General features: G+C 43.1%; 1 protein-coding gene across 1 annotated transcript; it reads right to left on the bottom strand.

Annotated features, from left to right (window-relative positions):
* Positions 1 to 268: 268 nt before the first annotated feature.
* On the bottom strand, positions 269 to 17,859 carry LOC123766310 (splicing factor 3A subunit 2-like). The gene is made up of 3 exons (XM_069321363.1): positions 17,229 to 17,859; positions 9,567 to 9,726; positions 269 to 647 (listed from the first exon to the last, which is right to left on the bottom strand). Exons 1-3 carry the CDS (start codon positions 17,857 to 17,859, stop codon positions 269 to 271), a joined length of 1,170 nt encoding a protein of 389 aa, XP_069177464.1.
* Positions 17,860 to 17,862: the final 3 nt, after the last annotated feature.

Below are 17,862 nucleotides of genomic sequence, written 5' to 3'. Positions count from 1 at the left end.
AATCAATTCTGATATCGATATTTCACGATTGAACAAGTATTGCCGACGTATCTGTCAGATATGATGATGATATAACGTTTAATTGTGAGTAGTTATGTCGGTGTAACGTTTAACTATGAGTAGTTATGATAGTATAATGTTTACCTATGAGTAGTTATGATAGTATAACGTTGATTTCGTGGTAGTTATAGAACCTGTGACTAGAGCTAAGTGTTCCCGGCCCAAAACAGTTCATATGGAACACTCTGCTTCCGCAAAAGGGTTAAACTCAGCTTATAAAATGAATCATTACTATGACCCCTGGCCGTGTGGGTCTGCGGTCCTTCTGAGGCTGTGTCTGCGGTCCTCTTGACGCTGTGTCTGCGGGCTTCTTGACGCTGTGTCTGCGGTCCTTCTGACGCTGTGTCTGCGGTTCTCTTGACGCTGTGTCTGCGGTCCTCTTGACGCTGTGTCTGCGGTCCTCTTGACGCTGTGTCTGCGGTCCTTCTGAGGCTGTGTCTGCGGTCCTCTTGACGCTGTGTCTGCGGGCTTCTTGACGCTGTGTCTGCGGTCCTCTTGACGCTGTGTCTGCGGTCCTTCTGAGGCTGTGTCTGCGGTCCTCTTGACGCTGTGTCTGCGGGCTTCCTGACGCTGGGTCTGCGGGCCTCCTGACGCCCGTGTCAAAAGCGGAATCGAAAAGTTTCCTCGATTGCTTCCAGCATCAGGCTGTTGGCCGTCCGGTGAATTACGGACTTCTTATCAGTCTATTGTCAGTCACTTTCTTGTCAATCACTTTCTTGGCTATTGTCACCATGTCACTCGTTTCCCAGTCACGATTTGCCTTACTCCTCTGCACCCCCTTGTCAATAGCCTACATGTCAATCACCCACTTGTCAGTCACCTTCACGTCAGTCACCATGACATTGACATCCCCTTGGCACCAGGTTGAGTGGCTGGTATCGAGCACAAATGTCACTTGCTGGATGTCACCGTCGAGGCTGATGTCTGGTGCAGCTCACAGCACCGGAGCTCAAGTTATAAAATAAAATAAAATAAAATGTTTATTTAGGTAAGGTACATACATACAATAAATTTTTACAAAGATTGGTTGACTTATAGGTAGAGCTAGTACATACAATGCCTAAAGCCACTATTACGCAAAGCGTTTCGGGCATATCATGAACGAGCATCAACAATTTTCTCGTGCAACATGTAGATCCTGTGTGTATAGTTTTGTATAGATCATATACCTATAGTTTTGTGTGGAAAACACAGCTACAGTTTGTATAGATATATAGATACTACCACAAAATCCGATATATTGACAAACTGGTTCAAAGACAGACGATAATATGTATACATATGTGAATTGAAATATAGGAGGAATAGAAAGATAGCAACGAAGAATTTATTCACACAAACATAATGACAGTCTGTTCACTTGAGACAGTTACGTTGAACTGTGTAGAATTCAAGTGACAGGATGAACAATTCACCCGTTTTTTTCTGTTAAAAGGTGTTATACATGGTGTTGTGGCGTAATGCTCATTCACAGGATGAGTGACGCTGCCCAATGAACTCGCCCTTCTGAGCAAAATTGCAAATGAAAGCCAGAGTCCTACATATGCAGAACCCTACATATGCAGAACCCTACATATGCAGAACCCTACATATGCAGAACCCTACATATGCAGAACCCTACATATGCAGAACCCTACATATACAGAACCCTACATATACAGAACCCTACATATACAGAACCCTACATATGCAGAACCCTACATATGCAGAACCCTACATATGCAGAACCCTACATATGCAGAACCCTACATATACAGAACCCTACATATGCAGAACCCTACATATGCAGAACCCTACATATGCAGAACCCTACATATGCAGAACCCTACATATGCAGAACCCTACATATACAGAACCCTACATATGCAGAACCCTACATATGCAGAACCCTACATATGCAGAACCCTACATATGCAGAACCCTACATATGCAGAACTCCTGGTGATGGTTGCACATGTTCCTTCGTCTGCAGGTATGTGCTGGAGGGAGTCGAGACATGGCAGTTAGGACGAATGTCTTGAGCAGCTGGGGAGGCTGAGACAGATGGATGGCGCTCGTTACCAAGGGTGACAGGAGGCATCGTGTGTGTGTGTGTGTGTGTGTGTGTGTGTGTGTGTGTGTGTGTGTGTGTGTGTGTGTGTGTGTGTGTACTCACCTAATTGTGTCTGCAGGATCGAGCATTGACTCTTGGATCCCGCCTTTCGAGCCATCGGTTGTTTACAGCAATGACTATGGTCCTATTTCCCTATCATATCTAGTTTTAAAATTGTGAATATTATTTGCTTCCACAACCTGTTAAGTGCATTCCATTTTCCCAGATGGATGTGTGTGTGTGTGTGTGTGTTTGTGTGTGTGTGTGTGTGTGTGTGTGTGTGTGTGTGTGTGTGTGTGTGTGTGTGTGTGTGTGTTTACTAGTTGTGTTTTTACGGTGGTTGAGCTTTTTGCTCTTTCGGCCCGCCTCTCAACTGTCAATCAACTGTTTACTAACTACTTTTTTTTTTTTTTTCCACACACCACACACACACCCCAGGAAGCAGCCCGTGACAGCTGACTAACTCCCAGGTACCTATTTACTGCTAGGTAACAGGGGCACTTAGGGTGAAAGAAACTTTGCCCATTTGTTTCTGCCTCGTGCGGGAATCGAACCCGCGCCATAGAATTACGAGTCCTGCGCGCTATCCACCAGGCTACGAGGCCCCGTATGTGTGTGTGTGTGTGTGTGTGTGTGTGTGTGTATGTGTGTGTGTGTGTGTGTGTGTGTGTGTGTGTGTGTGTGTGTGTGTGTGTGTGTGTGTGTTTGCGCGTGTGTGTGCGCGCCGTATGTAAATGACCTTGGTGGTTCGCGAGCTCGAACAAGCCTCTGGGCGCCAGGACTGAGCCATTAGAGACGAGCGTCAACAAGGGGGCTGGGGCCGGCCGGCCTGTGCGCGCCACTCCACAAACAACTCTAAGAGTTGGGGCCCAAGTTTCTCCCGGCCACCTGGAGGGATAAGACCAGCGGCTCGGTGAACCTTGCGACGCTCAGAGATTTATTGCTTCTCCCTCTCACATTAAAGACATTTTTGGGTAATTAATTTTTCTATATCCAGCAAAATCGCGAGAATTTACAAGTGCAATTAATCATGTCAAGCCAGAAATCTCTTTTGATTTGAGCGAATTAATGATATATATATATATATATATATATATATATATATATATATATATATATATATATATATATATATATATATATGTAGAGCTCGATCCTGCAGGCACAAATAGGTGAGATGGGTCAAAAAAGCGGACAAAAAAGTCACATGATTGATATAACTCTTACGCTCGTCAACTTGCCAAGGTCAAAGGTCAGTGGATGACGCAGTGCGCAGCAACCTAAGAGAGATATTCCTGTCCAGGGTTCAAATTTTAACGAAACAGCGGCACCACAGTGGGAACTGGCGTACTCCTGCATAGGTCAGTCTTTAGGTCAAGCAGCCATCGTTCACTCAGAAGAATACGGTCTTCGGGTAAAAATTACCTCCCCTATGAGGTTTGAGTTCAATTCCTCAATCATTTGCCTCTCCATTTACGAAACCTGTCCATCTTTCCTCGTTCATAGCGACTTTGTATTATTCAACTGTTTACTAAGATCGTAATTCTGCAATTCGTACGTTCTCGACTTTCATTCTCGAACGCAATTTACGTACCTCCGGTCGAGATCGTAGGTACTTCCGAGCTCGTAAGCTCCTTAATAAATACAAGCTTGGCCACTATGATTGAGGAAAGATGTACAGGTTTCGTAAGTGGACACGTAAATGCTTGATGACTCTTGGCTCAACTACTGTGCAATGTTGATCTTCTCGACGGTCGTGTATAGTGAAGGTATAGTGAGTAGGAAGGCTGTTGTGTTGATAGTGACGATCGTGAGCAGTGCTTGTCTGTATTGGGAGCCGGTCGGCCGAGCGGACAGCACGCTGGACTTATGATCCTGTGGTCCTGGGTTCGATCCCAGGCGCCGGCGAGAAACAATGGGCAGAGTTTCTTTCACCCTATGCCCCTGTTACCTAGCAGTAAAATAGGTACCTGGGTGTTAGTCAGCTGTCACGGGCTGCTTCTTGGGGGTGGAGGCCTGGTCAAGGACCGGGCCGCGGGACACTAAAAGCCCCGAAATCATCTCAAGATTTTACCTCAAGATATGGAAGATCAGGTGTAGAGAAAAGATGATCAATGATTATCAGTAATGATCAATAATTAACGGGAATAGTTTCAGATATCTGTAAGACCATTAAGGGGAAATCTTTTTTCGTCTCTACAAAAATTTAAGACTTTAATTTAGGTATTTTTGCATCTATTCAGGGGAATTGTTTTGGAGTCCATCTATTCAAAAATTAAAAAAATTCAAATGTTTATTCAGGTAAAGTACATACATATAAAGTATGATACAAATATTGATGGATTTATAGATAGAGCTAGTACATACAGTGCCTAAAGCCACTATTACGCAAAGCGTTTCGGGCAGGTCGATGGCAATTAACGTTGATGGCTTTAACAGTTGGTAATTAAGCCTCTGACCTTGTTCGTTTGATACTATTTCCTTCAATGGCTGTCAAGTGTTAGAAAACCATTACCTATATTTTAACTTTACGTGTATCACAAGTGATGGCCTTGTAACACTTTGTAACACTTTGAATGAAATACAGTTAAACGTGCAGGATCAGAGGGCCTGAATTCCATATGCTGCTTGGTAAGTGTTGAGATCTAAAGGAGTCACTACTGCTCGGGCGTTCACTTATTGGAGTTTGTTTCACGAATAGTAAGTTTTATTTCCAAAGGACTCTCAGATGCTGACAAGAACTGAATACAAACAACTCAGTGGAGGGGAGGAAGTGTACTCATAATAATTGAATGTTGCATGACAAGAATAATGTGTTTACAGTGAGTGAATGTTGCATGACAAGAATAATGTGTTTACAGTGAGTGAATGTTGCATGACAAGAATAATGTGTTTACAGTGAGTGAATGTTGCATGACTAGATCACCACACAAAACACACACAAAGAGTGAATGTTGTATAAATACGTCACCTAACGCACTTAGAAGCAATAACAATAGAAGTGTGTCTATTTTACCTCCCCCCCCTCTAGGTACAATAGACACACACAGGAAATTATCTCCAATTATGAATATAATTAATGCTTGAAAAAATCCTTAAACATATATTTCAAGCACCCTAAAAATACCCCAAAATAAACAGATACCACTAATTTGTTATATTAAAATTGAGCTTGTATATATTCGTTCATGTCTCATTAATTCACTCAAAGGAATTTCAACCACATTAAAATATTTACAGGAGTAAAAGGCAAAATGGGAAATTATATATATATATAAAATTATTATTTTATATATATATATAAAATATATATATATATATATATATATATATATATATATATATATATTAGTATATTTTGGTAGCAGTCTTTCCTGTAGACATATTTTATTAAATATGACCGAAAAAGTAAGATTAATAATTCTAACACGAATTTTCTCAATCTTTCGTACATTATGCTTCACTGTTGGAGGTAAATCAAAAATCACTTCTCCAAAATTCATTTTTATTTCTAGTCTGACGCGACACGGGCGCGTTTCGTAAAACTTATTACATTTTCAAAGACTTCACAAATACACAACTGATTAGAACTTGCGTTTCCCTGATTTTATATCTACATTTGAGTGAGGTGGGAAGGGTTTTCTAGGCGTTTAACGATGCATAAACAACAGGGCTCCATTAAGGAACATATAATCTCTTCCCATAACCAAACCATCGCCAGAGAAATCCTAGTAAACAACACAGAAATCATCGATAGATACAGCGATAGCAGGCGGCTTGACGTTTGCGAGGCACTACACATCAAGAAGTCAACACCAGCAATCAACAGCCAATTATTGCACAACTATATTCTACCCACCTCAAGACTCCGCTCCAATATAGAAGCATCAAGAAATATGGACCAATAGGCTTTCTACAAACACTCCTATTCAATATCCATTGTTTCGTGTTCTGTCTTGTGTTGATACTTTTAATACCCTATTAATATCCTCTAATGCCACATCATCCTTCCCACCTCACTCAAATGTAATGCCACATCACCCTTCCCACCTCACTCAAATGTAGATATAAAATCAGGGAAACGCAAGTTCTAATCAGTTGTGTATTTGTGAAGTCTTTGAAAATGTAATAAGTTTTACGAAACGCGCCCGTGTCGCGTCAGACTAGAAATAAAAATGAATTTTGGAGAAGTGATTTTTGATTTACCTCCAACAGTGAAGCATAATGTACGAAAGATTGAGAAAATTCGTGTTAGAATTATTAATCTTACTTTTTCGGTCATATTTAATAAAATATATATATATATATATATATATATATATATATATATATATATATATATATATATATATATATGCAGAATAACCACATATGAAAAATAGAAAATGCTTAACGCGTTTTCGGCTAATTCGCCTTCATCAGAGCAAAGTAGAATGAAGATAAGTTTGCTGATCAGACCTTTATATCCGCCTGGGCAGATCACCTGACCACCAAAAATAAGTGGAGGAAAGGAATTATAAGAAAGAAGGTAACTGCAGAAGGCCTATAAGGAAGGCCTTTTTTTCTATTTTTCATATGTGGTTATTCTGCATACTTGGATCAGTGTTTTTGTGATCATTGTTGCATATATATATATATATATATATATATATATATATATATATATATATATATATATATATATATATATATATATGCATACAGGGTGCAATAAAAATAATTTCTCATATAGAAAATAATATTTATTAAATGTAAATGTTTACACTGAAACACGAACACATAAAAAATATGTGTTAAATATATGCTAAGACACCACATAACAACTACCACTGGGATAACACCTGCACAACGAAGCCCAATTGATAATCTCCCCGGAACCTTTATCAAATATTAATTACATTCTCATTTCCTATCTCGTTAAAAGTAATTACCGAAAACCTGCATTTATTAAGAAGAATTTTATTGACTCTGGTTTATATAATCGCATATTAATGAGCTTAATTATTTCCAAAAAGGATTTTCCAATAGTTTCCAGATATCAGAGAAAAATAAATTTCAGTGTATCTATTACAATTTCATATAGATAAAAGAAGGTCACATTAAAAGATATTTTGAGAAAAGTAGACATAATATATATATATATATATAAGTATATTTATATCGTAGTATAAATTATATATTGGTATATTTTTGGAGCAGGTTTTCTTTAATACACATGCCATTAAACACAGCAGAATTGTGACCTATTCATTTTCTTTTGGATATTTTCTATTTTACTCAGATATTTTCTACTATCTGGAGGGTGAAGAAACACTTGATCACTTAACCTTACCATTTTTATTGTTCGACGTCTCGTCAGCAATGGAGGACCTCTTCAGGAATACATTGTTGAACTGACACAGCTATACTGAACTTACAAGGAGACATCTAGACATTAAATTTTAAGTGTGACACATTTATTCTAAACATTTTTAAGTGTGAAACAGTTATTCTAGACATTTATAAGTGTGACACATTTATTCTAGACATTTATAAGTGACACACTTATTCTAGACATATATAAGTGTGACACACTTATTCTAGACATTTATAAGAGTGACACACTTATTCTAGACATATATAAGTGTGACACACTTACTCTGGATATATATAAGTGTGACACATTTATTCTAGACATTTATAAGTGTGACACACTTATTCTAGACATATATAAGTGTGACACACTTATTCTAGACACACTCTAGATAAACGATTGCATGAAAGACTGCTTTATAGATATAAAAAATTTCCTGTTTAAACAGTTCTATGAAGTTCATCACTGGCAGGGAAAAAAACATCTTCTCTTCATACACCAAAATAAAGTTTCTTGGATAAACAGAACTAATAATTTGCGAGTAACCGGAACCAAAACATATATATGTTTTTATTTCTAAGGAACCATATACCATCGATACGGAAGGAAAGGCAATTGAATTCTCATTGGCTAACAGATACAAATTAACTTGTGCAATAAAACTGCAGTTAAAATTTTTGTAACATTATTAAATAGAGTGATGTAGGCTGGACATGCTACCCCGGACGACTGTGTGTGTGTGTGTGTGTGTGTGTGTGTGTGTGTGTGTGTGTGAGTGTGTGTGTGTGTGTGTGTGTGTGTGTGTGTGTGTGTGTGTGTGTGTGTGTGTAATTACCTAAGTGTAGTTACAGGATGAGAGCTACGCTCGTGGTGTCCCGTCTTCCCAGCATGTGTGTGTGTGTGTGTGTGTGTGTGTGTGTGTGTGTGTGTGTGTGTGTGTGTGTGTGTGTGTGTGTGTGTGTGTGTGTGTGTACTCACCTAGTTGTACTCACCTAGTTGTGTTTGCGGGGGTTGAGCTCTGGCTCTTTGGTCCCGCCTCTCAACCGTCAATCAACAGGTGTACAGATTCATGAACCTATCGGGCTCTGTCATATCTACACTTGAAACTGTGTATGGAGTCAGCCTCCACCACATCACTTCCTAATGCATTCCATTTGTCAACCACTCTGACACTAAAAAAGTTCTTTCTAATATCTCTGTGGCTCATTTGGGCACTCAGTTTCCACCTGTGTCCCCTTGTGCGTGTTCCCCTTGTGTTAAATAGACTGTCTTTATCTACCCTATCAATCCCCTTCAGAATCTTGAATGTGGTGATCATGTCCCCCCTAACTCTTCTGTCTTCCAGCGAAGTGAGGTTTAATTCCCGTAGTCTCTCCTCGTAGCTCATACCTCTCAGCTCGGGTACTAGTCTGGTGGCAAACCTTTGAACCTTTTCCAGTTTAGTCTTATCCTTGACTAGATATGGACTCCATGCTGGGGCTGCATACTCCAGGATTGGCCTGACATATGTGGTATACAAAGTTCTGAATGATTCTTTACACAAGTTTCTGAATGCCGTTCGTATGTTGGCCAGCCTGGCATATGCCGCTGATGTTATCCGCTTGATATGTGCTGTGTGTGTGTGTGTGTGTGCGTGTGTGTGTGTGTAATTACCTAAGTGTAGTTACAGGATGAGAGCTACGCTCGTGGTGTCCCGTCTTCCCAGCATGTGTGTGTGTGTGTGTGTGTGTGTGTGTGTGTGTGTGTGTGTGTGTGTGTGTGTGTGTGTGTGTGTTGCTGTAATGGGCTCCTGGATATGCAAGCAACTGCCCCAAAGTTTTTTCCTTTTTTTATTGTAAACAAGGTGTTTTTTTCACGTGTTTAGAAAAGGTTCTCAGCCTTTTTATACAATTTATCTTCCCAAGTACGTACGAGCCATATGCATTTTCCAAGTACGTGCAAGCAATAGGTATTTCCCAAGTACGTGCAAACAATAATGATTAACATGCGTGCCGGAACAATATGTATTTGAAGTGACTGCAGACATTTCCTGCTGTTTGTGCCTGCAGGCCAGCTGTTTACCAGCGCTTGCATGCTGCGGTGTCTGCGTCCCACTCGCTGAATGCTGCGGTGTCTGCGTCCCACTCGCTGAATGCTGCGGTGTCTGCGTCCCACTCGCTGAATGCTGCGGTGTCTGCGTCCCACTCGCTGCGTCTCACTCGCGTAAACATTTCACATCTTGCTAGATGTACATGTTTCAAAACATAACACAGGCTGTCAATAAGTTATGTGTTGGTGCTTTGCCAGCCGCAAGACGGGCGTTCATGTTTACAAGCCACAAGCCGGGCGCCAGTATTTACTAGCCACAAGCCGGGCGCCAGTATTTACTAGCCACAAGCCGGGCGCCAATATTTACTAGCCACAAGCCGGGCGCCAGTATTTACTAGCCACAAGCCGGGCGCCAATATTTACTAGCCACAAGCCGGGCGCCAGTATTTACTAGCCACAAGCCGGGCGCCAATATTTACTAGCCACAAGCCGGGCGCCAATATTTACTTGCCACAAGCCGGGCGCCAATATTTACTAGCCACAAGCCGGGCGCCAATATTTACTAGCCACAAGCCGGGCGCCAATATTTACTAGCCACAAGCCGGGCGCCAATATTTACTAGCCACAAGCCGGGCGCCAATATTTACAAGCCACAAGCCGGGCGCCAATATTTACTAGCCACAAGCCGGGCGCCAATATTTACTAGCCACAAGCCTGGCGCCAATATATACTAGCCACAAGCCGGGCGCCAATATTTACTAACCACAAGCCGGGCGCCAATATTTACTAACCACAAGCCGGGCGCCAATATTTACTAACCACAAGCCGGGCGCCAATATTTACTAACCACAAGCCGGGCGCCAATATTTACTAACCACAAGCCGGGCGCCAATATTTACTAACCACAAGCCGGGCGCCAATATTTACTAACCACAAGCCGGGCGCCAATATTTACTAACCACAAGCCGGGCGCCAATATTTACTAGCCACAAGCCGGGCGCCAATATTTACTAGCCACAAGCCGGGCGCCAATATTTACTAACCACAAGCCGGGCGCCAATATTTACTAGCCACAAGCCGGGCGCCAATATTTACTAACCACAAGCCGGGCGCCAATATTTACTAGCCACAAGCCGGGCGCCAATATTTCCACGAGAACAATTTCCGGAACTCGCCTTTGCGATCATCTGGTTTTCGCTGAGTTGTTATTCGCTCGCGACTTTAGTCGTCTTGAGCGGGAAGAATCAGCAGCTCGATCTCGCGAGACAATGCGCTGCTTACCGCCTTTCGTTCGAGGCTGTTTTGGGCGTTCGTGGACTTGAAGAGTGTTGGGATTGGAGGGATTTACGGTGGAGGGATTTACGATTGAGGGGTTTCTGATAGAAGGATTTGCGCTGGAGGGTTTTCTTTCTTTGAGGGTTGTGTGTATGTACATGCTTTTTTACAAATGTGAATTGCGGTCATGTTGCCAGGTACACATACGCATTTAGATCCCACTATGCACGCTGAAGTGTGAATAGCATATGTGACTACTGACCAGATGGAAAGTAGTCTATCAAGACTATTGGACTGGCCACTTGGACTGGACGGTAGGGCGACCGTCTCGCTTCTTGCAGGTCGACGTTCAATCCCCGATCATCCAAGTGGTTGAGAACCATTCCTCTCCTCAGTCCTACCCTTCATTCTAATCCATTCCAAGTACTATGTAATCGTAATATCCTTCAATCCCTTCACCGTCATTCTTTCTGAAGATGTATTGATATACGAAAGTACTTAAGGAAGTTTCAATTCTTCCTCCGTGGTCTGACACTGTCATATATATACATATGGATATATATACATATGGATATATATACATATGGATATATATACATATGGATATATATATATATATATATATATATATATATATATATATATATATATATATATATATATATATATATATATATATATATATATATATATATATATATATATATATAGGTTCACGTGACGACGGCCTGCTGAGACTATGTGCAAGATGTCGATAGGAAATTTACATATTTGTGCCAGGCAGACATCACCAGGGGCAGGAATGGCTGGGATGGTGCCAGGGAGGGGGAAGGGGGTCGATGGCATGGGAGGGGGGAGCTGGAGGAGTGATAAAGAGTGAAAGAGGTGAGTGAGTACGAGAGGAAGGATGGGATAGGAGACATGTTAAGGTTATTAGTGAATGATGATAGGAAGAGGGGAGGAGAAGAGACAGAGTAGAGGAGGAACAAAACTAACAAGGATAATCAGATAGAAGGGACCGAGTCCGATTAAACAAAAAAAAAAAGACTAATGTCTGCCGGTTAAGTCACCCCTCGTTAATACCATACCCGTTTTCTTTTTAACCAGTCATCATGCCCTTTAACGAAGCACTTTATTATAGCATGTCAAAATATGTTTCAAGTGACATGAAGGTAAATGTACCACTCCTGATATACGATAACCTACGCCTCACGGTACCAGGTCTCTCAGTTATCCTTCTGAAACTTTCTGTCAGATATTTCTACATGATAGAAAATGTGAGCATAAAAGGGGATTAAACAAGAAAACGGACCTTGAGTCTGATGGCAGACTCATCAAGGTCAGAAGAACGCGAGAACAAGGGCAAGAAGAGAAGGAAAGTACTTCAGTGATAACAAAACTACTTTAAGTTTCAACTTAACATGAGATCAGTGAGACTAAGAGTCTCCTCCGGGACCAGTCCGGGTACAGCCGCCGCATACGAAGAATGGATAATGTTGGTATAAAATGCGAATTACAAACTCGCATAAGCGTCTGATGCGCGGAGAAATTTGTTTGCGATTTCGTAAAAAAAACAGTGAATATCTCTGGAGGTTATCGATCGTCGAGAGGTACTTAGGCGGGCGCTACGATGGCTGGGATTGGCAACTCTTCAAGGCACCACGTTCAAGGTCACATGGAGGTCACAAAGGACTGGTAACTTAGGTCAACGCTTCTCTAAGAGGAACCAAAGCCTATCTTCTCTCTCTGGAGACTCTTTACCTCAAGTTCTCTTCTCAATCCTCTTCTTTCAGGATTTCCTGGACTCATTTGACTTTTCGCCCAAATTGTCGAATTTTTTCCTTCGGAATCGCTAGGTCACCATTAAGTCTCAATAGGCGCCTTTCCTAAGATGTCACTTAATGTCACCTTTAAATCAAATTCTGACGTCATCCTGACTATTAACTCTGCCTACTGCCAGTTAAGGGTATGGATAGGGTCTGGGCTACAAGTATAATGGCTTGAAATCTTTTGTGTATCTAAGCTACTCCTCAGTATTTTTCCATCTCTACAGTTTCCATTGTTTCTTTTGTACGTCAACATTTCGCTTTATATATATATATATATATATATATATATATATATATATATATATATATATATATATATATATATATATATATATATATATATATATATATAGAAAGAGAGAGAGAGAGAGAGAGAGAGAGAGAGAGAGAGAGAGAGAGAGAGAGAGAGAGAGAGAGAGAGAGAGAGAGAGAGAGAGAGAGATATTTGCATTTGATTTTATAACCATCTTTCCCCTATTTTATCAAGAGCCAACTATCCCCCTACTTTAACTGGAGAGCGACATGGAAGAAACAGCTCATCCGATCTCCAACTGCTTGCTGACAAATTGTGCTGACGCTACGCACTCGGCTCCTGGGCCCCGCCTCTCTGCTCTATGTTCCCCTTCTAGGGGGATCGTTGGATACCGTCATTCTGAGATATCACCTAATATCACAATTAGGTGATATTCTGTGATATGTGGCTAAGAATGCTGTTAAATTTCTGATTCTTGTTAAGTTGACCTCAGGATTTTGTGTGTTTTTTTAACATTTATTTGCAAGGAAATGTTTTGTTCTTAAGACTGTGTTCTGTATTTGTTAGGTGACATTGACCTAAGAGATTGTTCTTAAGACTGTGTTCTGTATTTGTTAGGTGACATTGACCTAAGAGATTGTTCTTAAGACTGTGTTCTGTATTTGTTAGGTGATATTGACCTAAGAGATTGTTCTTAAGACTGTGTTCTGTATTTGTTAGGTGACATTGACCTAAGAGATTGTTCTTAAGACTGTGTTCTGTATTTGTTAGGTGATATTGACCTAAGAGATTGTTCTTAAGACTGTGTTCTGTATTTGTTAGGTGACATTGACCTAAGAGATTGTTCTTAAGACTGTGTTCTGTATTTGTTAGGTGACATTGACCTAAGAGATTGTTCTTAAGACTGTGTTCTGTATTTGTTAGGTGATATTGACCTAAGAGATTGTTCTTAAGACTGTGTTCTGTATTTGTTAGGTGACATTGACCTAAGAGATTGTTCTTAAGACTGTGTTCTGTATTTGTTAGGTGATATTGACCTAAGAGATTGTTCTTAAGACTGTGTTCTGTATTTGTTAGGTGATATTGACCTAAGAGATTGCAGTTGCAAAGCTTTGGGAAACCCTTGCAATTGTCAACTCGCTTCTGCCAGTGACAACTGGCAGAAGTGACAACTGACAACTTCTGACAACTTCACTTCTGAAGTGAGAAGTGACAGTGACAACTGGCAGTTGACAATTGTCAACTCGCTTCTGCCTTCTGCTTTGGGCTAGGAGCTAGACCTAATCAGTTGACTTGCGGCATGTGCACGTCTTGCAGGAAAAGAAAAAGGAAAGGCGTCGATAAGACGCCTTTCTTATAAAAAAGGAGAGAGAGAGAGGATGAGGAAGAGAGAAGCAGGATAAGGAGGAACAGCACAAGAAGCGATCAGTAGGAACGGAAAGGTAAACATATAGCAGTCGGATGTAGAAGAGAAAGATGACAAGAGATAAATGTCGTTATGAAATAATAAGGAGGAAAAGGGCAGGTGGTGGAATGGAGACATCCCGGCCCCATTGTGGTCGAGGGGAGGGCTCTGTAATGGAGAACTCTGGTCCGTTTTACCGGCGGAAAGGCATGAAAGTGAAAGGGGAGATATTAGGGGGGGGGGTAGTTAAACACACACACACACACACACACACACACACACACACACACACACACACACACACACACACACACACACACACACACACACACACAAACACACACACACACACACACACAGGCAGACTCCATACACAGTTTCAAATGTAGACACGATAGAGCCTAATAGGCTCAGGAATCTCTACACCAGTTGATTGATAGTTAGAAGGCGGGACCAAAGAGCCGAAGAGAAGGGAGAGAACTGAATGTTATATGAGAACAACTGAACAGTGTTCTTAACACTGCCACGCTAACACTCAACACTCAGTGTTCCTCATGCACAACACATTAAAAAAGCATACAAAAATATAATTAAAAGGAATATAATGGCAATTAAAAGGAATATAATGGAAATGGATCACACAAGAAGAGACGAATCCCACACAGGTTCTGAACCCTTCTCTAGTACCTGCTGGATAGGAAGAATACTCTTCTCTGTTCCATCAGTCATCAAAGCGCTTCATTCTCGGCTTGTTAACGCTGTCAGGTCCAGAGAACTTTATGCGCACAGAGAGAGAGAGAGAGAGAGAGAGAGAGAGAGAGAGAGAGAGAGAGAGAGAGAGAGAGAGAGAGAGAGAGAGAGAGAGAGAGAGAGAGAGAGAAGTGCTAATATTTGCAGTTATGCCCATCCCGACCCACCCATGTTGGGCATGTACCCAACAGCAACTACTGTGAAAAATTGGGTGAGGTTATCGCGAAATATCTGGGGCCTAACGGACAGACATTTTATTTTATAGATATAGCTATAAACCGTGAATTGTAGAATATATCAAATACAAAAGGAGAAAAAATTAATACACACAGGAAATTACCAATAAAAATCGTATGCTCCCTTCTGGAACCTAGATTCAAGTGGCAGGTATCGCTTGTACTCGGTGCTTGAGTGCAAGGTTCTTCTTAAAGATATCGCTCGAGTGTGAGACATCGCTTAGACACAGCGCTGGAGTTGGAGATCAACTTAAAGACGGAGCTAGAGTACAGGGTATTGCTTGCATACTGGCCGCTTGAGGTAGAGGACTGGGAGGTTCCACTTGAGCGGGAGGTACTGCTTGAACAGGACGGTGGAGTGGGAGGTACACCGCGCCTCATACCATCGGGTATCGGCCAGTATATTGAAGATGTATATACCCGCGTGTTGTATTAAGCCCTGGGTGATAGAGTGAGTATATCACAGTATATTTTCTCGCCTGTCCGTGACGTGAGGTTTATACGATATTCTTCCCATCATGTGAAGTAATTAATTTTCTCTCCCCCTCACTCGTCCCCTCACACTCCCTTCCCCTCACTTATATTAATACCCCTTAAAGTCCCTCATTCTTTCCTTCTTTCCCCCTCTTTCCATCCCTCTCTCTCTCTCTCTCTCTCTCTCTCTCTCTCTCTCTCTCTCTCTCTCTCTCTCTCTCTCTCTCTCTCTCTCTCTCTCTCTCTCCCTCTCTTTCATCCTCCTTCCGTTTCTCTTTCCACTTCTGTTTTTCCTTTTCATTTCCTATAATATTTTGTCTTTTCTTCTCCTTCCGCATATCTATCATTTTCCCCTCTGCTTCCTTCCTCTCTCTCTCTCTCTCTTCCACGTTTCTCTCCCTGTTTTACCCTTTTATATTGTTCCTCTTTCCTTCTTCTCTTCCACTTTTCCCCAACTTTTCATCTTATTTTTCTTCTTTGTTTTCCATCTTCACACTTTCCTTCTCCGCTCATTTCACCCATTCACCTAATATCTTTTCGCCTCTCTCTCTCTCTCTCTCTCTCTCCTCATTATTCTCACTCTTTCTTATTCCTTATTTCGTCTGTTCCCTCTCACTTGCCCCCCACCCCACCCTCTCTCTTTCTCTCTCTCTCTCTCTCTCTCTCTCTCTCTCTTCTATCACTTCCACCCACCCTATCTCTTTGTTTACCTTTCTCACCCTTTTCTGCGCTTTTCCTTCTCATGTCTCTCCCTCCCTTCCCTCCCTCCCTCCCTTTCTCTCTCCCTCTCTCACCTTCCGCAACCACTCATATATTCCTTTCATGTAGTGATACAAAATAATAAATATAAACAGATAAAAAAGGGGTTTGCATAATCGTTAAGAAATTTAATATATTTAATGGAAGGTTGTTGGAAATGGATCTCTCTCTCTCTCTCTCTCTCTCTCTCTCTCTCTCTCTCTCTCTCTCTCTCTCTCTCTCTCTCTCTCTCTCTCTCTCTCTCTCTCTCTCTCTCTCTCTCTCTCTCTCTCATTATTACTGCAGCATCCAGACTACTCCCTGACTTACACGAAAATTGTTTCATCGAGACTCCAATAATTCACTCACACACTGAGGTCATCAAAGGCTTCCTACCCTTTTTGTCGTCACCTTTTCCAGGTGCAGCGTGTGTCCGGGAGGCTGGGAGAGGAGAGGGAAGGGAGAGAGGTGGAGGGAGGGGAAGAAGAGGCGACGGACAGTTCATACACGGGACAGACGGGAAAGATGGAATTGAAGTAAGCTGAGAGGGAGAGAAGCAAGAGTAGAGACTGGGAAGGGTAGGGTGTACGTGGGAAGTGTGGGAGAAAGGGAGATGAGAGAAGGGAAAGGAATATAAGTATGGGAGAAAGGAATAATGAAGTCCCTGGGCGTGATCCGGGGGCTCTGGGCGTGACCCCGGGGCTCTGGACGTGACCCCGGGGCTCTGGGCGTGACCCCGGGGCTCTGGGCGTGACCCCGGGGCTCTGGGCGTGACCCCGGGGCTCTGGGCGTGACCCCGGGGCTCTGGGCGTGACCCCGGGGCTCTGGGCGTGACCCCGGGGCTCTGGGCGTGACCCCGGGGCTCTGGGCGTGACCCCGGGGCTCTGGGCGTTACCCCGGAGCTCTGGGCGTGACCCCGGGGCTCTGGGCGTGACCCCGGGGCTCTGGGCGTGACCCCGGGGCTCTGGCCGTGACCCCGGGGCTCTGGGCGTGACCCCGGGGCTCTGGCCGTGACCCCGGGGCTCTGGCCGTGACCCCGGGGCTCTGGGCGTGACCCCGGGGCTCTGGCCGTGACCCCGGGGCTCTGGCCGTGACCCCGGGGCTCTGGCCGGGACCCCGGGGCTCTGGCCGTGACCCCGGGGCTCTGGCCGTGACCCCGGGGCTCTGGCCGGGACCCCGGGGCTCTGGCCGTGACCCCGGGGCTCTGGCCGGGACCCCGGGGCTCTGGCCGTGACCCCGGGGCTCTGGCCGTGACCCCGGGGCTCTGGCCGGGACCCCGGGGCTCTGGCCGGGACCCCGGGGCTCTGGCCGGGACCCCGGGGCTCTGGCCGTGACCCCGGGGCTCTGGGCGTGACCCGTACGACATGTA

Source organism: Procambarus clarkii, chromosome 9, assembly GCF_040958095.1.
Source record: "Procambarus clarkii isolate CNS0578487 chromosome 9, FALCON_Pclarkii_2.0, whole genome shotgun sequence".
Lineage (NCBI taxonomy): Eukaryota > Metazoa > Arthropoda > Malacostraca > Decapoda > Cambaridae > Procambarus > Procambarus clarkii.
Note: the sequence above shows the minus strand (reverse complement) of the source record. Positions and strands in the feature narration are given on the sequence as shown.

Excerpts from the sequence above, each read along its gene's own strand:
- LOC123766310 (XM_069321363.1), bottom strand. The coding sequence starts at position 17,859 with ATGTCGTACGGGTCACGCCCAGAGCCCCGGGGTCACGGCCAGAGCCCC. Across the intron at positions 9,727-17,228 it reads GTCACGCCCAGAGCCCCGGG|CAAGATGTGAAATGTTTACG; the intron begins GTCACGCCCAGA and ends ATGTACATCTAG. Across the intron at positions 648-9,566 it reads ACCGCAGCATGCAAGCGCTG|GAGGCCCGCAGACCCAGCGT; the intron begins GTAAACAGCTGG and ends CACGGGCGTCAG.